Genomic DNA, 25,402 nt, shown 5'->3' on the forward strand with positions numbered 1-25,402 from the left:
ACCCCCAGCCCTGGCACAGTACCCTCGAGACACCTTGAACTGGTAGGCGAGAAGCTGCACTGGCTCAAAGAAAAGAGCAGTAAGTTTTAGCCAGAAATTCACTTACTACACACCTACTGTGCGCTCCTACCAGAGGCCTACTGGGTGGTCTGTGCCCTGCAGAGCTTGAATGGCCGCTTGTAACTTCCTGTCACCCTCTGTACCCGTGACTTTCTTTTCTTTTCTTCTGGTCCCAGTACCCGGCACGGGGGGTACCTATCATACATTTTTGTTGAGTGAATGGCTGTCTTCCTCCTCCCCCACACCCCCCTTTTCTAAAGTCAGGCTTGGTGTCCCTCCCAGCCCACCCACTTTCCAGCTGCGGCAAGTCGCCCTGCCTTGATCAGCTTCAGCTTCAGCTTCCTCCTCTTTAACACGGGGAAAATAGGGATACCAGATATCCAGGGGCTCAACCGTGCCTAAAACAAGGTAAGCAACCCCTAATGTCAGCTGCTATTTTTCACATGCTCTCCAAAGGTCTTCGTCGTGTGGCAGGGGGAGCATTCCATTCCTGCAGACCCTCTCTGCCGGCCTCACAATGGATTTGGAGCTCTGTGCAAACTGTTTATGTTTCCCCGGCAGAGTTTATTACCCCAGACGGGCCTCCTGCAATTAATTACAAGCAGAGCAAATAACTTGTCCCTGGGAGGCTGGGCTTGGCGTAAACATTTACATCCAGCCAGGGGCCAGCCCAGAGGCTAGGCTCTTTCCTCCAGCCTCTGGAACAGAGGGAGACCAGAGGATCAGGGCCGAGGGGCGTGGGGTGGGGTGGGGTGCCAAAGAGAAACAGTTTTCCTTCAATTGCTTTTCCTGGAGGATTCCTTAGCCCTTGAGGTGCTGGGCCTCTGCTTTCTCTTTTCGTCTCCCACATTGCCCCACAAAGAGAGTCCCTGTATGCAGATGGGGAAATTGAGGCTTAGCTAAATTAAGCAGCCTGCTTAAAGCCACACGGCATGCAGGGGAGGCAGAAGCCGAGGGTTCAAGTGGTAGCTGTGTGAAAAAATAGACTAGAAAAGAGAGGCTAGAAGCTGGGAAATCACCGAGGGATTGTTTGTTCTTTCACTTGCTCCTTCACCACATATTTGTCGGGCCCCTGTCCTGTGTGAGGGGAGCCTGAGGAGGCAGTGCTGACTATTAGTGATAACTGGGACCGGCTGCCTCCACACTGAATGCCAGAAACTCCCTCAGGATGGTCCCGTTAACAGTCAAATGTGTGGCAGAGGCCGTTTCTTGGAGTGCGGGAAGGAGGTGGCCTCTATGGGTCTCTTGTGCTCAGAGCCACGCTGTCTTACGCAGAAAGGTGGCCTGAAGGCGAGTAGTCTTCAAAAAATAAAAATAAAAAAAGGAAGGGTCCTGGGTGGCTCAGTGGGCTAGGCATCTCACTCTTGATTTTGGCTCAGGTCATGATCTCCGGGTCATGAAATTGAGCCCCACGTCAGGCTCTGCAGTGGCCCTGGAGCCCATGGAGCCTGCTTAAGATTCTCTCTCTCTCTCCCTCTGCCCCTCCCCCCACCCCCTCTGTCTCAAAAACCCCAAACCCCAAAAAACCAAAAGGAAGGGCCCTCTGAAGTCAGCTCACTCCTCCCAACCTAGAATCTAGAATCCGAGCCCCTACTTTTGGGCAGAGAAGGTTCAGAGAAGGTTTGGGTCAAAGTTACACAGCAGGAAGGTGTAGCGGGAATTCCTCGCAAAGGGCTTTTTCGCGTGCATTTCTGTCTTAGGGGTGAAATAGCTGATCGGTAGGGGAAACGCTCATGGCTGTCTTGATCCCATGCCCTCTCCCCACTCCGTGGCTGTGAGTCCTGTGTTTTCTGGAGGCCCTTCCAGCTCAGCAGTTCCTGCTCTGCTTGGCAGTCTTGCTGTGTAACTCTCTAGAGCCTCCTGCTGGGGGCCATCTTCCCTCTATGCTGGAAGGAGAGCTAAGACTTAGGGAGGAGAAGGAGCAGGGTCCTCCTGCCCCTGTACTCGTTTTGGACGTGGTGTGCCTGGATTCTGGACCCTCTGGGGGCGGGCAGGAGCGCATCTCTGCAGCTTCAGGCCCTGGGGGACCCTGGGGCCTCGCCTGAGCCCTCCACTCTGTTGTCAGCTCCTGGCCCAGAGCCTGGCATGTGGTAACTGATGTCCAGGAATGGGGTGCCTTGCAGGGTGAGTGAACGGCTGGGAGACAGGATACTCTAGGGAAGGACACTCTAGTTTGGCAGCCAGGGGGTTCCACTCCAAGTCAGCACTCGACCACGTCTGGACGTCAGTGTTGCTTCCAGAAAGGAGACAAGGACAATAGTCCTCACTTGCAGGGTCATGGTGAGGCTCAAAAGGCAGCCAAAAGTGGAAACAGATGGTCTAAATGTGCATCAGTGGATGGATGTCTAAACCGACTGTGGTCAGTCCAAACCATGGAGGAGTATTGAGTCATAACAAGGAATGAAATACTCGGTGCCTGCTCTGACAGGGACGAGCCTTGAAAACAGTCCTCTAAGTGAAGGAAGCCAGTTGCCCAGGTCACACGTCGTAGGATTCCATTTATATGAAATGTGCAGAATAGATCCATCCGTAGCTGCCAGGGGATGGGGAGGAGAGACTACCTATGGGTGAGGCATTTTACTGTGGAGCCATGGAAATGTTTTGGAAATGGAGGAGGTAGGTTTTTTGGTTTTTTTTTTTTTTTGCACATCATGAATTTACTAAATGCCACTAATTGTTCACTTTGAAATGGTAAGTTTTACGTTATGTGAATTTCACCTCAATACATTATTTTTTTTTTTAATGGCTTAAAAAATATCTGTTAGGATACTGGAGGTGAGACATGGGTGTTGGGGTGAGGCTCCTGGAGGAAGATGGTGTGGGAATGAACGAACAGCTGTGAAAGGTGCAGGTGTCGAGCGGGAGGCAGTTTGGCAGACTGGTAGAACCAAGGGTTCTAGAACAAGACTGATAGGATTCAAAGCTATGTGACCTTGGGCAGGTTATTTAACCCTTCTGTTTCGGTTTTCTCATCTGTGCAGTGGGAATAATGTTTTTATTATGGGGCTCATAATCTTTTATTATGGAAATTATAAAATTTTCCTGAGGATTAAATGAGTTAATATTTGCAAAGCGCTGAGAATGGCTCTTGGCACAAAGTAAGTACTGAGTAACTGTTAGCTGCTGTTATTATTGCTCATTCACATTTTTATTTTTTTGCTCACTTACTGAGCACCAGGCCCAGGCTGTGCCCTGAGGGCTGGGCTGTGAGCGGCCCTGGGGCCTATTCTCAGGGGTGCCCTCACATCTTGGTGCAGGAGTCAGGCCCCGCAGTACCCCCCCCGCCCCGCCCCGGCACTGCACCTGTAGCTCCAGCTGTTAATGAAAATCGTGCATCACCTCCTGCTTTTTGGAGCCATCTGAGCAGCTAGGACCCGGAAGGCCTCTTTCATGGCTTTTGAAAACACCCAGGTATTGGGGGGCTGACGCCTTGGGCTTTTGGGAATGTTAGTAAGTCCCTGAGCCTTGGTCTCCCTGCTTGTCATGGGAGACATCAGGCTGGCTGTGCTCTGGGGTTCTCAGTGTTTTTTAACCTCCAGACCTCTGAGCCCAAGTTTGGGATGGGCCTGAGGTGTCACATGTGTTGAGATGTAATTTATAAAAAGTGTACAGTCTTTTTGGGGCTGGCATTCTGGACAACCAAGGTAGGGGGTCGGAGTGGGAGTCAGGGGTCCCTTCGGAGCTCCGGCCTTCAAGCTTCTGCCTCCTTTTGGGCCTGGCCAGCCCTTGCCAGGCTCCCCGACCCTACCAGCGGTCATTCAGGCTCAGAGTCTCGTGGGCTGCTGCCCATCCCTGCTCTGTCGGGCCCTCTATGTCGGCACCCCGTCCACTGCCATCCTCAGCCCCTCACTCTAGCGCAGTCACATGCCCTTTCCCCGCACTGTGACATTCAGTACACACACAATCACCAGGTCATGGTCACTCCCGTACACCCCCAGCAAAGTCTTGCTCAGCTCCTGCAGCCACTTTCTACCACCTGCATCCCTCAGCTCACCTCCATCCACCTGCCCTCCTTCCACCCAGAGCTCTGTCTCCACCTGCTGGCTTCCCTGCCAGATGCTTGTCACAGAAGTTGTCCCAGGGTAAAGGGGCAGAAAAGTCATTCCAGGAAGGAGCTTGCTTTCTCTCTTCTTGTAAAAGCAAAGCTACATCTTAAGTAGATTGAGTCAGGCTTCCAGAACTCCTCCCTGGTGGTGGGAGGATGGATAAAACAGGCAGTCCGGAGGGCCTCCGGAAGAAGGTAGAGCCAGAGTCAGGCCAGGCAGAGTTCTCTGGGTTCTCAGAAAGCCCTAACATATTCATATCCCCTCTCAGACACAGGCAGCACACTCCTACACACATGCACCCTGGCCCTCAAGGATTTGGCACATTGTCATCAGGGAAGATTTCTTGGGTAGAATACTCATTTATTCAGCCTTTCATTCATCCATGGGCCTTTGCTCAGTCCCAGGCCCTGTGCTGAACCCTGGGGACGTAGAGTGGGGCCAGACCAGGTCCCTGCCTGAGGGCTGGTGAGGGAGGCTGCTGGGCACTCAGAAGGATACAGTGCAGTCTGATAAGTGCCATGCATTCGTTTGCTCGTTCAACAAAGGCTTGCTAAACACGTGCTACGTACCAGGCACCAGTCTAGCACTGGGGCACTAGCCCAGAACAAAGTAGGCAAGAACTCTTACCTTCCCCAGGCTAGCCTTCTGGTGCTGTGTCATCCTAGAGACAGAGTGACCAGAGTTCTGAGGGCACATTTAGAAAGAACTAATATTTATCTTTCAATAACTATTTAAAAATATATATATATATATTTTAAGAGTTTATTTATTTATCTGACAGATAGAGAGACAGCGAGAGAGGGAACACAAGCAGGGGGAGTGGCAGAGGGAGAAGCAGGCTTCCCGCCGAGCAGGGAGCCCGATGCGGGGCTCGATCCCAGGACCCTGGGATCATGACCTGAGCCGAAGGCAGACGCTTAATGACTGAGCCACCCAGGCGCCCCTAAAAATATATTTTTTTAAATTTTATTTATTTGTCAGAGAGAGAGAGAGAGCATGAGCACAAGCAGGGGGAGTGGCAGGCAGAGGGAGAAGCAGGCTTCCCGCTGAGCAAGGAGCCTGATGCAGGGCTCGGTCCCAGGACCCTGGGATCATGACCTGAGCCAAAGGGAGATGCTCAACCGACTGAGCCACCCAGGCATCCCTCAATAACTATTTTTAAAAACACAAAACCTTCACATTTGGACAAGGGGAAGATAGCAATCATCCATAATTTCATCACTTTGGAAGAACATTAAAAAGATTTTTTGTGTGTCTTTGCTATGCGTGTGTGCGTACGTGTATGTGTGCAGGTGTCTGTGTATTCAGACGCAATTGTGCTTAAACTGTGTGTGACATCTGGACTAATGCTTTTTTTCCTCCAGCATTTCCCCTGTCATTAACCCAGCATTAATAAATCGATATTTATTAATGACACATAGAGTTCCTCATGCAAATGCTCCGCAGTTTATTGAGCCCTCCCCTTATTTGGCATGGACATTATTTCTAGTTTTTGCTATTACAAATAATGCTGAAACGATTAGCTTCCGAACTATCCGATGACTCTCTGAAGGCAGGATCCCTGAAGTTGCAAAGGTCCCAGTCTCTGCAGGGGCCCATCCTCCCTCTTCCCTGTATACCTTTCTTATTGCGAAGGTGCAGCCTCTTGCTTGCGGGGGAAGGAAGATTCCCGCCAGGTCAATCTCAATACGAGTTGTTGCATTTCTCCTTTGCTGCATAAACAATCGGCCGATGACTTAGTAGCGGGAAACGACAAGATTCATTTTTTCTCTCTCCCGGTCTCTGTGGGTCAGGATGTGGGAAAGGCTCAGCTGGGCATGTCTGGCTCAGGGTCTTAGGCGGTCACAGCTGGCCCAGGGGCTGGAGCAGCTGGGTGCTTACAGCGGGACCTTGTTGATACTACCCCTGGAGTCTGGCCCTGTCTCACTCTGTCTCGTGGCTGCCTCTCTCGTGCGGGCCACCTCCATGTCTCCCCCGGACGAATGATACCAGCTGAACACACAGCACTCTCTGCGGGCCTGGGATTCTTGCCAGTTCTTGACATACGTGAAGTTGCTCATTGAATCCTCACGGCCACCCAAGGAGGCAGGTGCTGGTGTGATCTCGCTTCCAGCTCAGAAAGTGCACATGTGGGATTTGAACCCAGAGCAGCCTTGTTACTGATTCTGCCCCCTGACTGGTCTCCCTGTGTCTACTCCAGCCTCTGCCCTTCCATTCTCCACCCAGTGGCCAAAGTGAGCATATTAAAGGGTCATTACATTGTTTGCATCCATTCCCTGCTGAAACCCTGCCAATGTCTTATCATGGTGATGATAGAATCCTGACTGCTGACCGAGGCCACCTGGTGACCGGGCTCTGTTGCCACCTTGCCCCTGCTGGCCTCGCCCACCCGTCTCCCTCAGTACCTTCAGGGAGGCTTGCCCCAGCCTCTGAGCTTCTGTGTAGCATGCCCACCCCTTGCCCCTGTCAGAGTTATTACTGCTGCTTCTTCAGCTCCTAGCTTGGATCTCCCTTCCTGCAGCAGCCTTCTCAACTTCTCCTCTCCTGTGCTCTTGGAGCACTGTATTTGGCGGCACTTATTGTAAGAGTCACCGTGTACTATTTGTGTGACGTCTGTCTTGCAGGACTGTGGTGTTGCACGCTTGTGGGGGATGCTGTTGGCATTGTGGTCCGCATCATGCAACCTCCGGGTATTGGGCAGTGTGGAGCCCTGCTATCTTCCTGCTAGAAGGGAAGCTTTGTGTAGACAGGTTCGGTTGCACAAATCTGCCCTGGTTGCCATTCGTCCCCGGTGGTCAACAGTATCTGACATGGAAAAGGCACTCAGTAAATATTTGTGGAATATTATTAATAATAATAAGAGCTAATATGTATTACCAAGTGTTAGGCATTACATTTAGGCAATCCTCAGAACAACCTTACGGGGTAGGCCCCCTTGTCATCCCCTCGTTTTAGATGAGGAAACAGGCTGAGGAAGGGGGAGTCACTTGACTGATGTCCTCTAGTGAGTGGAAGGTTCACCCGGGGCAGACTGGTTCACTATGATAAAAAAGCGAATGAGAGAAGGATCCCTCAAGTCTAGCAGCTTAGAGCTGGTCAGATGAGGGAAGGCCCAGACTCATGTCATTGCAGTAAAGCTTCTCACACAGTGGTGAGGACATATGGGCGGGGAGGGTTGTTTTCCTCCAGTAGGAAGAGAGGAAGGAGAGAAAGGGCCCCTGGACAGGAAGTGGATTTGCTTTGGGGCCACTCTCCCACTTGGACGCCAGGCCTGGCCACACCCTGCTGACCACAGGCTCTGTCTGCCTGGCTCGCTGTTCCGAAATGAAGGCCTGAGGGAAGAAGGTACCAGCCAGGACATGGATGGGGTAGGACTCTCCCATGTGCCGAAGTCATACCAGAGGCCTCAGTTCTTAGTTACTTGGAGGCCTGTCCTTAACCTGGTGTCTCTCAGAGGAAAGGGGATATGAGAGTTTCCATTATACTGGTGAGGGAATGGAATGACCCAGAAAAGTCAAGGGAATGGTCTAGGTCCCAGAGCCAGGACCAGAACCCAGATCCCTGGAAGCCCCTCAGCCCCCAGGACTCTTGACTCTGTGTGTTTGTGTGTGTGTGTGTGTGTGTGTGTGTGTGTGTGTGAGAGAGAGAGAAAGAGAGAGAGAGAGAGAGAGAAAGAGCGAGTGTGCGAGTGTATGGGTGTGTGAGAGTATGAGTGTGGAGTGGGGGGGAGGGGACAAAGATGATGTCTCCCCCTTCCTCGGTCCCCTGGCTCCTTCTGACCCCTTATCCCAGCAGTGTGTCCTCCCAGAGGAAAAGGCCCTCATCAAGGCTCTGTGGACTGTTCCGCAGTGCCTGCCAGTCCTGGTTGTCTGGGAGTCCAGAGTCACCTCGGTGCCCACGCTCCATCCGTTGGATTCTTTGGCTTTCCCACCGGACTGTGGGCTTTCTAAGGGCGAAGCCTTGACTCTACCGTCAGGTCAGTTTTGCTGCACAGTATTTTCTGAGTTTGTGCTAAATCCTGTGTGGAGCCAAGCCCAGCGCAGAGGTTGGTTCAGGGGCTTTGGGAAAAGTTGGTACCTAAGTGGGTCTTGAAGGAGTAGGAGTGACCAGGTAGAGTCCGTATCACCTTCCTCCCTGAGCCCCGGCCCCTGTGGGTACAGAGCTGGGCAGGCACTGGTGAATGATCTCCACCCCCCACCCCCTACCAGCTCCAGGCCCCAGCAGGGCTACCCAGCCCCTGAAGCTTCCAGAGACTCCAGCCCTGGGCGCCTGCCCAGCCACCGCCCCTCTGAGGCCCCAGCTTCTTTCCCTGTCTCCTTCCTCACAGGTCTGTCTTCTGGGGATTCTGTTTTGGTTGGAAAGAGGCGGCGGAGGTGTTTGCGTGTCTGGCTCTTCCCTCCTTTCTCATTCCTCCTCCCTTCCTCCCTCTTGCCTCTCAAGATGTTTCCTCTGCCAGCCTGGCCGCACTCCAGCCTCCCTGCTCCTCAGTAGCTGTCCTCTCCTGCCTGGGGCTTCTGTGGGCTGTGGCTTTCCCTTAAGGCCTTCTGTCTGCAGACGTGGGGTCCATGGGGCACATCCTTCAGGGTGGGGGCACATTGCCTCCTCCTTCCCCTACTGTTTAAAACCCACATCTCCTGGGAGAGGAGGCCCATTCTAGCTCGGCTTCCTGCTGCAAGTATCCCTTCCCCGCCCCCTTCCCCCCCCACCCCCGGGCCTCGGTTTCCTGCAGAGCCCATGGCCTAGGCAGCCCCTTGGCATGGGGGCACCTAACATGCCTTGCGTTCATTTCATGGTAGTTTTGTTCTGCTTTGCCAAGGATCTGTACTCCAGGTTAGGGACACTGGGGAGCTCTCCCTCCAGCTTGGCAGCGGCCTGGAGTACAGAATTTGCATTACCTGCGCCCCCACCCCCCCCCCCCAGCCCCAACCACCTTTGTATATCCCCAGCTGAGGGGGGGTATTCCCTGAGGACCCTCAGGGACCCCTTCTCTGTCTGCACCTCCCGCTGGAGGTTCACAAGGTGAAGCAGACCCATACCCTGGCCTGATGGAGCTCAGCCTGAGCTTTGTATCCTCAGTACCTTGCACTGTGTCTCGAACAGGGCAGATAACAAATATTTGTAGAATGATCTTTGGAGGAGTAGCCAGTGAAGCAGAGAGTGGCACGATGGAGGGGTGAGGATGGATAAGGTGCTGAGGGGGTACTTCCTAGTGGAGGGGACGTATGGTGTTTAAGAATGGGTCAGAACTGGACAAATAGCAGGGTAGGCAGGGCATTCCAGGCAGAAGGAACAGATGGTGTGTGATCTTGGGCTTAGGGTATATGCGAGTAAGTAGAAAGAAGGGAGGCTGGAAAGAAGGCCCTGGCTGTGGGAGGAACCTCTGTTCTGAGGATGGGCGCCCTGGCCTGCTGGAATGGTGCCAGCACTTCGCCCCCTTGGCTGGGTCCCAGGGCTCTGTGCTGCAGGCCTGGGTTTGGGGGGGCAGGCTGGTGATGGAGGGGGAGGGCCCTCGGGGCTTGCCAGGCCTTGCCAGGGCTTGGGACTGCGTGAACCCAAGGCCACTAGCTCTGCTCCCCTGGGCCAAGCAGGTCTTGGGATTAGAACCTGTCAGGGCCAGCTGGGCGAAGCAGGCTTGTGACAACAAGTAAGTTAGAAACAGGTTCAGCTGTGGTCTCTGTAATTTCTTGGCTGTGACCCTGGGCAAATCACTTAACTTCTGTACGAGAGGTTTCCTCTACGGTAGATAACACAAGCTGCCTCTCAAGATTGTTACAAAAATTAAGGTAACTTGTGTAAAGTTTTCCCTTTTCCTCTCAGCTTTTCCCCTTCCTCCCCCACACTCCTTCTTAGCAGGGCTGGCCCTTTCCACTGGGGGCCTGGGTCCGGTGGCAAGGACGTGGGGCATCCTCAGCGCTGTTAGCCCAGCCCTCCATCTCTCCTTCCACAGGACCTTGGATTCCGAATGCGCCTGCTAAATACGCATTCCTCTGGGCAGTGGTTCTCAGCGTCTTGGGGCCACTGCAATTGCAGCACCTTTAGAAATGCAGCGGTTGGAAATGCACATCCCCAGGCCCACCTCTCACTTACCGAATGGGAACTCTGAAGGTAGGGCCCAGCGAGCTGGGTTTTAACGAGCCTCCCACGTGATTCTGACTCATGCTCGAATGTGAGAACGGCTGCCCTAGGAGACCGATGCCCACAGGCCTCTCAGCTAGAGGAGCCTGGGTTTGGGTCAGGAGTCAGAAAACAGGGGTGCCCCGGGGTCTGGCTTCCGGGGCAGGCGACTTGTGCAGTCACCTAGGGCCCCAAGCTCAGGAGGACCTCTGGATTGGTTGGATGCTCTTCTGTCACTGTCTTGACATCTGAACGAGGGGCCCTGCATTTTCATTTTGCACTGGGTGCACAGGTGACATCTGGTGCTAGGTGCTGGCCCCAGCCATGTGCCAGGTTAACTGGGTATCCTCAGGGAAGTCACTGTCTCTCTTGGTCTCACGTGCTCATCTGTACAGGAGGATGAGAACTCCCACCTAGAGTAATCGTGAGGATTCGGTGTGAAGCTTGGGCTCAGCAATCGGCACGGTGCCTGGCCCAGGCGAGTGCAGGGTGGCCTCCTGAGGCCGCGTGTCAGTTCTAGGCGTACCCCTGGGGAAACCAGGGCAGCAAACAGACCCTGTCCTTGGCTTCATGGGCCTTTCAATCTGGAGCATGGAGACAACGAGAGTTCCCACTGTGAGGGGTACCCTGAGAATGCATAAGGTGTCGGGGGGGGGCCTGACCTAGTTGGTGGGCATCCCCAAAGGCTTTCTGAGGGAGTACCCAATGAGCAAATATCCGAGATGAAGTGGATGTGAACTTGGTGTGGGGATAGACAGCCTTGTCCGGCCAGAGGCATCAGCATGACCATGTATTGTGTTCATAGTTACTAATAGCGGATCTCTGGGGAGGCTGAGGTGAGGGGAGAGGGCTTAGAGGGAGGAGATGGGCCACAGGGGCTGCAGGCGGGCAGGAGGCTGCCTTGGGGCCACATCACAGCTCTGGTTTCCTCCCCTAGACCCAAGGCTTGAGAATAGGAACAGTCCTTGCCCAGAGGCCTCCTGGAACAGTGGGAATGTGGCCTTGCCAGCTCTCGGGGCAGGCAGGTTATTGACCCTCCGCAAACCTCAGCTTACTCTTCAGCAGAATGGGCCTCCTAGGCCCCTCAGTTGGCTGTGGTGAGGTGTAAGTGAGGTGATGGCCCAGAAGCCCCGCACAGTGCCACCTGCGGGAGGTGGATTCATCCCCACTCCAGGGGGGAAGTGGGGAGCCCTGGTTTGGATTAGGAGCCCCTCTAGCCCAGGCTGACTCCCTTGGGGGAGTCCCTTCTTTAACCGGAAGGAAAATAAGGCTGATAATCCCTTTCCTAGAGACGATCCTCTGAGATTAAGGACTAACCAGCTTTGGGGGCCCAGAAGCCATGGCTTTGCAGACAGCTGTCCTTCTGTCTGGGTGTCCCCCACCTTGGGGTCCAGCCTGGGGGTTAAATTAAACCCACCAGCTATATCACAGAGAGGGATGAGCTCCCCTGGCCAGCACCCTGAGTCCAGGCCCCGCTCTCTCAAGGGTGAGAGTGGCTTTCACTTAGCACGGGCTTCACGGCACCACGTCCTGTCCATGCATTCATCAGGAAAGGCACTCTTATTTCCATTTTATCGATGAGGATCAGAATGACTCCTTCCTTGCTCAAAGTCACCCAGCTCGTGGGTGGCAGACCCCAAACCAGTACCCCAGACTCCCATAGTGACACAGTGTGGGGCCAAGGGCGAGTCTTGTCCTTTTCTGGACCTCAGTGCCGCTACGTCTGCCCTGAGGGGTAGGACCTAACATTCTTGGAGGCCCCATCAGCCCCACTGCCCTGGGGTCTGCATTTCTGGGAGGGCCCGCTCCCCGGAGAAGTTACCCCACCACACTCTGTCCCGCATCCAGGCTGCCTTTCCTTTACTATGTACGAAACGACCCCCTCGCTCAGGCCCTCTCAGCTCCAGGCCTCCTGCCAACGAGGACTGACCTCTGGCCCTGCTCCCGGGCCCTTACCCACAAGGAGGAACAGGTGTGGCCAGGACCTGTGGTTTTTTTCCACCATGAGTGCGTGTGGCCTGGGGCTGGTGCGGCGGGAGCCTCTCTCCTGTGGGAGAGTCCAGAGTTGTAAAGAGTTTGGTGTCTCCAGGGAAACGACCAAGGTCAGTGTGGCTGGAGGGTGTGTGTGTGTGTGTTGAGGGGCGGGACGGGGAATGGGGTGGGAGGGGGGAGATCGGAGGAGTGGGTGGGCCCAGATGGTGAAAGGCTTGCGGGGAGCAGTGAAGGGGTTAGAGGCGAAGGAGTGACCTGCTGGGTCTGCATCGAGCATGACAGAAAATGCCAGCTACAGGAGACACAGTGTCAGGCCTACAGAATTCAATAGCTGTTTGTCGTGGTTTCCTTACGTTGATCGTCATGAACATGCCGATCCCTCTTATTACCAGCTGTGAGAACTTGAGCCCGTCACTAACCCCCAGGGCCTCATTCTCCCCACCAGTCCTGTGGGAAGAAGGATAAGGGGTCTTCCTCTCAGGGGTTTTATCAGGAGCAAAGAGAGAGAATGGGGAGATTTCATCTAATCTTGGTTAATCGTGCAAATTCTTGGCCCACTCAGCCCAGCTGCTTAGCCAGGGCCCTTCCTCCCTGTCAACACGCCTCCCTGCTTCACAGTTTGGGGCAGGGTAGGACTCGGTCACTGGCTCCAGGAGGCCCCAGCCATAATACAGTTCCTTGCAGGCAGAACTTTCCCCTCCCCAGATCCGATCCCCGCTCTGTCCTCAACCTTGGCCCTGCAGTGGCAGACCCCTGCCTCCCCCCTCAGACTTTCCCCCAGCCTTGAAGCCCTGGCCAAGGGGCTCCCAGCCTTAAGAGTCTATGGAGATTCCCAGTAAGCCCAGTGTGGTGTGGAGGGGAGCATGCAGGACCCGAGGAAGTCGTGTGCCTTCCCTGAGGCTGTGTCCTCATCTGCAAAACGGGAATGGGATGATTAGTCTCCTATTTATTCTGTAACAAATTACCACAAATTTAGTGGCCTAAAGCAGCACATATTTATTCTGCTAACAGTTCTGGAGGTCAGAAGTTCCGAAATAGGTTGGTAGGGCTACAATCCTTCTGGAGGCTCGAGGGAAGAATCCATTCCTTTGCCTTATCTAGCTTCTAGAAGCAGCCTGCATGCTTTGGCTCCTGGTTCCATCCTCCATCGTAAAGCCAGCAGCATAGCATCTTCCGGTTTCTCTCCTGATGCTTCCCTCAGCACGATGTTGCCTGTTCTCTCTCTGACCCTCCTGGCTCCCTCTTATAAGGACCTCTGTGATGACACTGGGTCCGCCCGGATAATGCAGGGGAATCTCCCCATCTCGAGATCCTTAACTAAATCACATCTGCCAGTCCCTTTTACCATGTAAGGTACCCTATTCACAGTTCCAGGGATTCGGATGTGGGCATCTTAGGGGGCCATTCTTCAGCCTGCCACACATTTCTTGCAGGGTCGTTGTGAGGATTAAGGAGACAAGAAATGTGAAAGGCTCCAACAGTGCCTGGAGTCCCCAGACATACTTCTTTGACCTCCTCTCTCTGGGCCTCTGTCTCCCCGGCCATAAAAAGAGGCCCATTCCAGCTCCAGCAGTTGGATCCCACCTTCATCTAGAGCGAGTGGTAAGGACAGGCAGACCGTGCCCTTAGCCCAGTCTGGGCTTCATCGGAAGCAGCAGAATGGAGCCCTGCCCCCAGGGTGCCCCCAGTGGCCCTCAGAAAAGCCCAAAGCACCATCTTCTCCTCCTCCTCCCTCTCTGGGACAGGCCTCTGCCGGTTCCTGGCCTGCTGTGCATTTCCCAGCATTCCCAGGGATGGCTGATGGGAAAGGCTGAGCTCACTGCTCCCCGGGGAGGGCGAGGGGGGGAGGCAGGAGAGGGAGAGGCTGGTGGCAGCTGTGGGAGCTGGGGAGAGGAGAGGAGATTTGCAGTGGGAGAGGTCGAGGTTATCAGTGCTCAGGGGGAGTGGGAGAGGGTGGGGCACAGCCTCCAAGCCGGGCCTCACAGAAGCTCAGCTCTTCCTTGGCTTCCTTGGAAGGCTGCTCTGTCCCTCTGCTGGCCGCCCTGCCGAGGGGCCCCAGGCTCTCCGGAGGAGGATGCACGTATGTTGGGGCTGGGAGGAGGGCATCACAGACTAGCAGGGGCCAGGAATGAGGAGCCATTGCCCGACAGGAGTACGAATACCACCCCCTTCATGAGGAGAGGGGCCATCTCGGCCAGTGCCCATCCTTCACTCCTACCCTCTCCCCAGAAATTGGTCCCCATTTGCCCTTGGGCTCACCATCTGTCTTCACCGGACCTTACTTTTCTTATTTGCATGTGTGGGAGGGGCGGTGGGAGGGCAGGTAATAGCACCATTATGGGATTTGAGAGAATTAAATGAGATCGTGATTTTGAAATGATTTTGAAATGTACACTCTGCTCTAGAAGGATGCGTAATTCCATGCATACGCACATCGCTTTGACGTTCTCTCTTCACCTTGATGACCTGGCAAACTCTTCATCATTCTCGGAGTCCCATCTCACATATCACCTGTTCTCTAACTTCCAAGCCACTCCCTCCCTGGGGTTACTGTCACCTTCTTAATAACTCTCTCTCACAGTGCCTTTTGCAGGATAGTTTTTGGTTTGTGCATCTCTCTCCCCTGCCACATGTGGGCAATGCATTCACCCCAGACCCCTCTGCTTCTCAGGGTCCCTGTAGTTGTGGTAGAATAGAGGCGGGATGGCGAAGACTGGGGAAGCTGGCCTCCTGGGGTCTGACTGGGGCAAGGTCTCCACGAGGCAGTCCAGTCCTCAGAATGGAGCAGGTCCCCACGACCAGCTCCATCAGATTTACAAGCATCTAGTTGCACAGCTGGAGCTGGTTCTGAGGTTGTCACTCCAGACAGATTGGCGGCTAACGAAGGGGCCCACACTGTCCCTCGCGGCAGGCTTCTCACACTTCCCTGGACAAAGGAAGGGAATGGGCTAGGGAGCAGGTGGAGGGTTTGGGGTTGGCATGGAGGTGTTGATTACCAAGCCCCAGGGTGTGGTTCAGGGAGAGGTTTGGAGATGCCCCGAGGGCTCCTTCCTGCTTGCTGCCTCACCAAGGATGGCTGCTGTTGACTGGCCTTGCCGTGCCCACCTCATCCTTGGGCCTCTGTGTTCTTGGAAGTAATGGAAATGCATTTCTTAAAAATGCTTGATAGTTCAGCCTTGTTCTTGTAACAGGCCTTTGTCTCTGGCCTCCTAGGAACTCCTCATACTCATTATCTCCTCTCAGCTGCCTAGGCCCATCAAGATAACGTGACCCCCATTGAGAGCTGGTGAGCCATTTGAGGCCAAGATGGGCAGGAACCTACTCAAGTCCACCCAGCAAGTTTGTTTATCGTGGTGGTGGTGGTGGTGGTGGTGGTGGTTAGTATTCTCACCACTTACGGAGGTCTAACTGGGTGCCAGGGCCTCATTTAACACTGCAGACAGCTGAAGTACAGGCTGATGAAGCCACGGGTCTGCCTCACTCCAAGCCCTTAACTCCGTTGTGATGCACCTTCTCTGTGCCAAGCACGGCCCCCACCCCGGAGCATCTCCCACCCTGGGCGGGGCAGACATCCATGGGTCATGCCCACCACCATGCCCACCAAGGTGTATGAGACAGGGGCCCTCGAGGGAATAAGGGAATAATGCCTTTTCTTCCTTAAGTTGGCCTCAAAATTAAACGTGATAAATATGCAAAGTACCTAGCACATAGCAAATAAATGATAAATCTTAAAATGATTCCTATTGTGGGTTTTTCTTGTTTTCTAAATTTTAATAAAACTGCTCGGTTAAAAGTTTCAAAAGAAGGAGAACTGTAGGCGTGCCTGGGCGGCTCAGTCCATTAAGCATCAGACTCTTGATTTCAGTTCAGATCACGATCTCTTGATCGTGAGACCAATCCCGGTGTTGTGCTCTGCACTCAGTGCAGAGTCAGCTTGAAATTATCTCTCTCCCTCTCCTGACCCTCCCCCGGCGCATGGGCTCGCTCTCTCTCTCTCTCAAAATAAATAAATAAAATCTTAAAAAAAATAACGGTATTTTGAGGTGACTGAGAAGCTTGTGTTTTGCATTTGTAGTATTATTCTTTGAGAGAACCTCTTACATCCTGACAATACCACAGTATGCCCAATAATGGATGTATTTGGTTTGGAACACAGGATAAATTGTATCTTTTGAAAGTATATAAGTCTTTTAAAATTCAGAAGCATTGTAATTATATTTTTACTTCTTAAATTTATGAAGCAGATGGTTTGAGCTGCTTCCGTTTCTTCTTTTCTGCTCTGTGACTTTGGGCAAGTTACCTAACCTATCTGTGTCTAAGTTTCATCCTGTGTAGAGTGGGAATAATGAGAATATCTACCTTACAGGGTTCTTGTGAGGATTAAATAAGTTAATATGGTGTTTAGAATAGTGCCGGGCTTGTATTAAATGTGATAAATATAATTTATAATAATAATAATAAAATAATAATTCTTAATAAGAAAATATATGCAAATATAAGTTACCAGATTAAGGTGGCTTTTCAGCAAACGTGTATTCAGCTGACATTTACTGGGTGCTGGCCCTGGGCTTGTTTGGACCTTGGTCTCGGGTCTCCACTGTTCCCTCCCTCTGCCTGGTGGCCTGGGCCCCCAGCTCCATTTCCACGTCTTGCTCCTAGCCCCCAGGGCCCTGGGTGAGGCTAAGCTCATAAAAAGTGTCGGCAAAGCACTTTGTGGATCGATGCTAACTAATAGCAGCTCCCTGGAGCTGGTGCACGTAGGGAAGAGAATCATGAAGGCGGCTTGGACCGGGCTCAGGGACGGCACGTGGCCCGCGGGGAGGCCAGTGATGTCCTCATGGCAGGACCTGTCCTCCTCCTCCTGTGCCTCCTGCCACTTTAGCCAGCAGTGGGTGCTGATTTGGGTAGTGGGACGGGTGTTAGTGGCCACAGGGGGAAGAGGATCACCCGGCTGGTAGCAGGGCCACCAGCAGAGACCCATCGAGCACATGCATCTGGTCGCATCCAGAGCAGAACTGGGTGCACAGCCTGTCCTGGGCATCCTCCTGTCAGGGGTCTCCCAGTCGTCCCTTTCAAACTGTCTCGAGAAGTCAACATTTCCTGGGCGGGGACAGACGGCCGCTGGCCTCTGTCCAGACACGTGGCTATCTTCAGTACGGCAAGGCAGCTTTGGGGTCAGTTGAGGGCACGAATGCGAGGTTGGCGTGGGACCCTGTGCGAGGGACAATTGGGCAAAACTCCCCCCTGGTTCTGCCCCAGAGGGAGGCCCTTCTCTGTGTCTTAGACTGAGCTGAAGTCTGTTGTGGGGGCAAGCAGGTGGGGGGTGTGCCCTCTGGGAGCTCCTAGTCTAATGGAGGAGGCATGGCCCCATCTTCCAGGAGAGAGATTCTTGTCTGATGGGGGCAGGGAATGTGGCTCCTATTTCCTAGGGCTCCCTATTCACTGGAGTCGGGATATAGCTCTCTTGTCCGCTGGCAGCTCCTTGTTTAAGGAAGGAGGCATGATTTTTGTCCTGCAGGAACCTCCTATGATCGAAAGTCCTAGCCACTTCCCTCAGGGAAATCAGAGGAGATCTGACCTCTGCCCTCAGGAAGGTCCCCTGTCTGATGGGGGAGGCTCATCTTGTCACTCAGCAAGGCCCATTTGATGGCCTCTGCCCTTGTCTCCCTCCTCCCTGCTTTCCACCGCCCGCCCGCCCCCCCCCCGCCCAGCCTGATTTATGGGGAGCATAGATCTACAGGAAGTAGCCATAGAAGGCTGGGCAGAGGGGAGGGGGGGTGGCTGCTCTGGGGCAGGGAGGAAGGGAAGAGGGACTACAGAGGGACTCCGTAGCAAGTGAGGGTGACATGGAAGGCTTCCCAGTAGAGGTGCCTTTATGGGACAGTCTGATGGGCAAGAGGTACCTGGCTGTGATGAGTCTCCCCTGGGGATAATGGGTGGAGGCTCCCCCAGGCTGGGCAGGAACACTCGAGAGGTCACTCCAGGGAGCCCCTGTTCATGCAGGCCTGACTGTTGGGGTGGTAAGGGCCCCGGGGAGACCCTCATCTTCTGTCCGTGCACAGGCTGAGTGCTGCCAGCCCAGAGACATCCGCCCTCCAAGGCCTGGGAAGCCCAGAGGAGGAGAGGAAACAGGACGCGTATCAGGAACGCCTTTTCCTTTTCTTTGTAACTAACCCCCTCACTCGGGGCTGGGGAGAGCTGATCCTGAAGGCCTGCTCTGGCCTGGCTTCTGCTGCCTCCAGCCCCCAGCTCTGGGTCCTACACAGCCTTACCCGCCCCCTTAGCTGCTGCTCCTGGGCCGGTCCCTTCACTTCACCAAAACTCAGGACTCTCATCTGTAAAATGGGGTAAGACTTCCTCTCTGCTTCACATGGAAGTTTGTGTTTTTTTCCCTCCCTCTGTAGGATTTACGTAATTCCTTTATTTGTGAGATGGACATTGAGCACCTCGGGACCTTTGGGGTGGGCAGGGGCAGAGAACGTAGGCAAGGAACAGGTGTGGACAGATAGGAAGTCCGTGTGCGGCTTGTCTGGGGAGTCGGGGCACATCTGAGTGGAGATGTCACAAAGCTGGTGGGTGTGGGGTCAGAGAGGATCTAGCTGGAGATAGAGCATGGACTTACCAGCCCCTAGTGGCAGCCAAGTGGCTGGGTGGGTGGAGTCACCCGGGGAGCAGCCTGTCATGCGCTGTGGGGAGGGGTGGAGGGCCAGACCCTGGAGGCCACAGCCTGCTGGGCTCAACGTACAGAGAGCTGGACACAGAGCAGGGATGGGAACCATGCAGCCAGGGCTCCAGCGACCGAGGGGCTGGCGGGGAGGTGGTGTGTGGGGAAGGATGGGCCACAGAGGATGAAGACAGAGTAAAGGTGAAGGTACGGAAACATTGGAGAAGGCTTTCTTCCACTGTTCTCTTGATTTCAGTTAGTCTCTGCCGGCCAGAAGGCTACTTACATGTGTATTTGTATGGTGTGGGTATGGCCTCTGTGTGGGGCTGTTGTAGTGAGATGTGCGTTGCAGGTGTGTATGTGCTTACATTTGTGTGAGAGGTGTGTGTGTGTGTGTGTGTGGTACGTTTAAGTGTCTGTGGGGTACACGTGTGTCCGAGGTGTGAAGCATATACATTATATGTGTATGATGTGGGTGTGGGTGTGGGTGGCAAGTGTGCACGATGTGCGTGTTTTTCTGTCTGTGTGATGTGCGTGGTGTCTGCAGGTGTGCATGGAGGGTGTGCGGTGTTTGCGGGGTCTCTGTGGGTATGTACGGGCCGTATGTGTCTGTGCATGTGTGTATGGTGTGCATGGTATGTGTGTGTATGAGGCGTGTAGACTTTGTGCACGTTTGGATTCTTGTTCCACACTGCAGGTAGCAGGCTGGTGCTGAGCCGTCTGCCTAGGCTGGAAACTTACAGGCATCTACCAGGCTTATGAATTCCCTTCTTTACTTAGGGTGACAGCCAGTGATGTACTGGGGACAACTGGCTGTCCAGAAAACAACGGAGGGGGTGTCAGTCTCTGTGGTGTAAGTTCTCCCACCAAGGAGCTCACACTACTAAAGTGATGTCATTGAATGTCGGGTTGGGGAGAGATGCACAGTAGGACACCACCCGACAACATTCCAACCATCCAGATCTAGGGGACATAAAGAGCCTCAAGAGCATCACAGGGAAGTTTAGTGAAACAATAGTAATGATAAGTTTGGAGTATGTATTCCCTTTGTTTTTAATGTAATTTATTTAACTGTAAGTTTAGAACAGGATTTCTCACCATCAGTACTATTAACATTCGGGCTGCAGAGTCTTGGTTGGTGGTGGGAAGGGGGCTGACCTGTGCCTTGTGCCCACGACATCCCTGACCTCCACCCACTGGATGCCACTAGCACCCCTCCTCCAAAATGTCTCCAGACATTGCCAAATGTCCCCTGCGGGGGGGAGGGGCGCATTCACCCCACAGTGGCGAGCCCTGGCGATGGCCATGTTTAATTAACCTCTAGCTCACAGAATTTGTACAGTAGGCAGTAGGCTCTTAGGAGCCTATACGACCCTCCTCCCGCAGGTCACGGCCACCGCGTCTGGCTAAATCTGAGACGTGGGTTTTTTTCCCCCTAGAATTCGTTCTTAGAGAAGAGCTGCCACCTGAGGCCATAGCTTTCAGTCTGGACAGAGCCCCTGACCACAGAGGGCTCTCAGCCTCTGAGCCGCCCGTGCAGTGGTTGACACAGAGTGGGAGATGCGCTGCCATAGGCCTCTGCCCTACTGCTTTATGACCTGTGAGAGAGGGAAAAAGTACAGCTTCTGAATTCATATCTCATTTTAATATGGCAGCCTATAATCCTAAAAGTCTGTATGTGCGAATCGGCAAAACAAAACAAAACAACCAAACCCAAACAAATGAAACTTTAAATAAAGTCTTCCTCTGGGAAAATCCGCGTGCCTGGTGTCTGGGGCTGCCCTGTGTGTCCCGGGCTCCCGCTGGGGCCCACGCGCCGCGTCTCATCCTGCTGGCCGGGCTGCTCACCTCTGATTTGCCACTTGGCCCAGGTCCTGTTTTTCCCCAGCTTCATGCTCAGGGTCTGGCTCTCCTTGATTCATTTATTCATTCATACAAAATACTTATTTAGCACCAACCAGGGACCGAGGAAAGTGAATGACTGAAGGAAGAGGCTCCTGCTCTCTGCAGTTTTCAGCGTTCCGTGGCTGTCCCCAAGGAGAGGAGAGGTGCGGGCTTGTGTGGATGCCAAGGGGACACGGGTGCTGGATGGGGGAGGGGGAGGGACAGGCGCTAATGTGGGTGGGTGGCTGTTTTGTGCCTGGAACTGAGCTGGACGTTATACATCCTCTCATTCCACCCTCCCACTGTGCTTTTGAGGGAGGGTTTCTTTATTTGTGGAGCATCTGTCTCCCTGCTCCAGAGTGTAGGTGCCCTGAGGACAGGGCGCAGGGGCCTGTATCTCCTGGAGGTAAGAACTGTTCCAGGCCCAGAGATTGGAAAATAAAAGGAAGGAAGGAAGGAAGGAAGATGGACGGATGGAAAGAGGGGAGAGGAGCAAGCACAGTCCCTCTGGAGATGAGAGCAGTCAGGGAAGGCTTCTCGGATGAGGTGACGTTGGGAAGAAAGGATTGCAGTCGGGAGAACTGATGGAAAGGCTAGTGCAGAAGGAAGAAATAGGGCGTGTCCCCAGAGATTTCTGCAATGTGAGGGTCTAAAGTGGGAAGAGAACATTATAAACTATTGTTTTCCATCAGAGACTGAGAGGAAGACAGACAACTAAAGAAACCCTGTCTCCAGCGAGGGTAACGTAACTATCTCTTCCCACCCCAAGGCCTTCTCACTTGAGGGACATTTAGGCAAGAGCTCTCCCCTGGGCACCAGAGAGGAGGGGAATGATGATAACATAATCATCATATTACCAATGATGCTGGCTTCCTCTCATCAGTTCCCTACTGTGGACCACGTCTTTACATGTGCCTTCAACCTGTGGGGTAGATACCACCCCCGTATTCCAGATGAGGGAAAGTATGCCACAGAGAGGTGCTAAACTCACCCCAGGACACACAGGATTCAGGCAGGGTCTGCTTGCTTGTAGGGTCCGCACTGTTTCCACCACTAGCAGCCTTCCTTTCCTGCCTCTCACCCCGAGAGAAGCCTGGAGAGTATTCAGGTGCGGTCTGTGGGCTCTTTGGGATCCAGCTGCCAGCCCGCTTGTTGAAATTTTTATTAGCCTTTGACTTTCGGATCTCCAGTTTCTTAGGTTATCAGCAAATGGGCTGTGCTTCTTTAAGAAACTCTCCCCTCTCTTCAGGACCACCTGGTGGCTCCCCTCCTTCCTGGCTCTGCACCCTATAGAAATCTCCCCAAGTATGGATCATGACCAGAAAAGTGAACATGGGAATGCAGCCAAGAGGGGAAGGAATTGCTGTCTGCCCAGAAGCCGATGGAAGTCCAGAGGCTGGGAACTTGACTTGGTCAGAGCCCCCATCCACCACCTCTCGTCCCGCCACCCTGCCAGACACGCCACCCTCTGGGCACAGGAGCCTTGCCAGGTTTCGAGCTGCGATATGACAAGAGCACCAGGATGCCCTCCTCCCTGTCTGGGACTCTGTGCACACCCGCGAGTCTCTCTGAGCCTATTTCCTGGCCCCCGCACGAGACTCTTCCCTCCCTTGGGTTGTGATTTCTCCATCTGGGGAATGAAGCAGGCTGCAGTGTGCTCCCTCAGGCTCCCCAAATCTGTGAAATGAGGGTGACATTTCCTGTCTTCCTGCCCCCTTCCCCCTCCTGGGCTGTCCTGGGCAACAGGTGCACTAATGGTGGGTAAACAGGTAGGCAATGTTCTGACACAGGGTGGGCTGTTCAATTTTGCCAGAGCAGACGAGCTTGTACACAAATAACTCTGCTACCAGGGAGCATGTGGTAAGGGCCCTAAACACCTCTTTGCTGCCATAGCCACCTGCTCTTCATGCCTCCCTGCTCCCTGACGGCTGCTCTCACACCCAGAAAGTGGGTCAGAATGTAGGGCAGAAGGAATGCCCCCTTGCGTGGTCCCCACCCTACCCAACTGAGTCATGATTGCCAGCAGGGCAGAGATAGAGGAAATTTATGGGGTTAGGGGCACCTCTGTGTCCAAAATATGGTCCTGGCCAGTCATTCTCCCTCCCCCAAATGCCCATAGCTCCCTATTGCCTTCTGGTTATGGTCCAAGTTCCTTAGCTGGGCATTCAAGGCCCTTCACTTCTAGTCCAGGGCGTGCACATGGACGTGCTCCATGACTCTCTGGGCAGTGAGTGGACCCTTCTCTGGCCTGTGCTCCTCCCTGGTACTCCTCCCAGGCACGCAGGACACACTTCAGCACAACAGGCTGCCTGCCACCCCGTGGACCCAATCGCTCTCTCCAGACCTTGGCCTGCAGAGCTGCCACCCCTTCATCTCTGACTGCTCCGCAAGGCCTTCCTCACTGCTCCCTCCTCCCTTGAAGCCTATCCTGACTCGCCAGACGGAACCACACAATCTCACTTAGAAGGTGTTGTTGCGAATGGTTAAAAGTGTGTGATCTCTGGAGCCAGACTGCCTGGGTTCCAGCATCTAGCTATGCCCCTTACTAGCTGTTGACCTTGGGAAAATGAGACTCTCTGTCTGTGCCTCAGTTTCCTCATCTCTGAAACAGGGATGGAGTAGTACCTCCTAATAAGGTCATTGGAGGAACACATGAATTAATATTTATGATGCACTTAGAGCAGTAAACTGGTACCTGGTTTCTCTCCCAGGTGAGTTTTCTGATGTTGACTGAAGATTGAGTAATATTTGAAGGTGTTCCCACATTCACTGTATTCATAGCATTTTTCTCCACCATGAATTTTCTGATGCTCCTAGAGGAATGAATTGTAACCAGCACTCTCCCAATTCACTGCTAGTCAATCCACATTCATGGATAGTCCAGGATGAGGTGCCTGATATTGAGTAAGACATGTTTTGTCTAAATGATTCCCCATAAGTGGCCCATTCATGGGGTTTCTCTCCTGTATAAATTTTCTGATACTGACTTCATGACTTTGGATAAGTTATTTATTGGAGTCTTAGGTTTCTCCTCGGGAAAAAAAAAGGAATGTTAGATGGAATAACAATATCTTTTTTTAAAAGATTTTATTTATTTGACACAGAGAGAGAGAGAGAGAGAGAGAGAGAGAGAGAGCACAAGCAGGGGGAGCGGCAGGCAGAGAGAGAGAGGGAGAAGCAGCTTCCCTGCTGAGCACAAGGAGCCCGATGTAGGGCTCGATCCCAGGACCCTGCGATCATGACCTGAGCCGAAGGCAGACGCTTAACTGACTGAGCCACCCAGGCGCCCCAGAATAACACAATATCTTAATGTGTGTGAAGTGCTTAGCACAGCACCTGACTCCTAGGGAGCGCTTAATGCACGGTGGCCATTGTACGTGGTGGGTTCCTCTAACTTGGCTGTACCATGGTCGTTTGTCAGCAGGGACCATGAATTGCTCGCCTTAGTGCCCCCAGAGCCTGGCAGTGGCAGGGCCTGTGTGAAGGTGGGTAGGTGAGTGATAAGTGAGAGAGCTTTATCAAAGCTGAGGAGAGGCCTATTTGGGATACATCAGTTGTACTCCTGACTTAGCCTGATGGTGGCTGGGACCCTGCCCCTATGAAGCATTTTCGAGGCTTGATTTTCATTGATCCTGACAGCCAAAGAGAAAGATAGATAGAAGAAATGTCTGGAGTCTGCTAACCCAGAGAAAAGAATCATCGCCAACCCACCATCTTTTTAAACTTCATCCATCCTCACTCTTAACAATTCTCTCTTAGAGTATTCATTCATTCAACAACATTCACCCTGTAGTTATTTACTGAGCCCCTACTGTGCCCCAGGAACCATGCTATGCCCCAGGGATCTAAACACAAATAAGATCTGTGCTCTCACTTATGTAAGTGAAGCAGAAAGTAAGTAAACAAACTACTGCAAAGTGTGGGAAATGCTGTGACTCCCCACTGGGTGTGGGACTTGGAGGAGTCAGGGAGGGCTTCCTGGAGAAAGAAATAGCTGAGCAGAAGACAGCACAGCAGTTCTTATAGCTGGCACAGCAGGCCCAGGAGGGATCTGAGCAATCACAGAGATATAGACTCTGCATTGTAAAATCACAGAATCAGAGACTAACATCAAAGGATTCAGAGTAATAGGATCCATATTTCTCTACTAATAATATTTTTTTTCCAGACTCTTCTTTCACCCGAGACATACCTTATCAGGGAAGCCCTAAAGCCCATCTTTATAAAGTAATTTATGCCTATTGTACAACATAGAAAAATAAGATCTAGAAAGAAGTGGGTTGTTGGGTGGAGGGAGTCTCCTTCAACCCCGGTTAATATTTCAGCCATGTTTCTTTTCCTTTCATTTATTTTTGGGGGGTTTGTTTTTAGTATTATTTTTTTAATTGACATAATTTATATACCATAATAGAATTTTAATATAAAATATAGTGGTTTTTAATATATTCACATATATATATATTTAATATACATATATATTTAATATATAACCATCACCACTGTCTAATTCCAAGACATTTTCATCTCCCCAAAGAGAAACCCCATACCCGTTAGCAGTCACTCTTCATTTCCCCCTCACCCCAGCCCCTGGCAGCCACTAACCTGTGCGCTGTCTCTATGTGCTTGCCTATTCTGGACATTT

General features: G+C 52.9%; 1 protein-coding gene across 2 annotated transcripts in view; it reads left to right on the forward strand.

The window, feature by feature from the left end:
- ARRB1 (arrestin beta 1) overlaps window positions 1-25,402 on the forward strand; it is a 75,171-nt gene that overhangs the window by 16,533 nt on the left and 33,236 nt on the right. Inside the window, exon 1 of one of the 2 annotated variants that reach the window (XM_027578758.2) lies at window positions 18,411-18,559. The exons of the other annotated variant lie outside the window; for it this stretch is intronic. Within the exon in view, the coding sequence (XP_027434559.1) occupies window positions 18,555-18,559 (5 nt within the window). The 5' untranslated portion in view covers window positions 18,411-18,554. Of the gene's footprint in view, window positions 1-18,410; window positions 18,560-25,402 lie in introns of those variants that run through there. 2 annotated transcript variants of the gene reach the window in all.

Source organism: Zalophus californianus, chromosome 11, assembly GCF_009762305.2.
Source record: "Zalophus californianus isolate mZalCal1 chromosome 11, mZalCal1.pri.v2, whole genome shotgun sequence".
Classification (NCBI taxonomy): Eukaryota; Metazoa; Chordata; class Mammalia; order Carnivora; family Otariidae; genus Zalophus; species Zalophus californianus.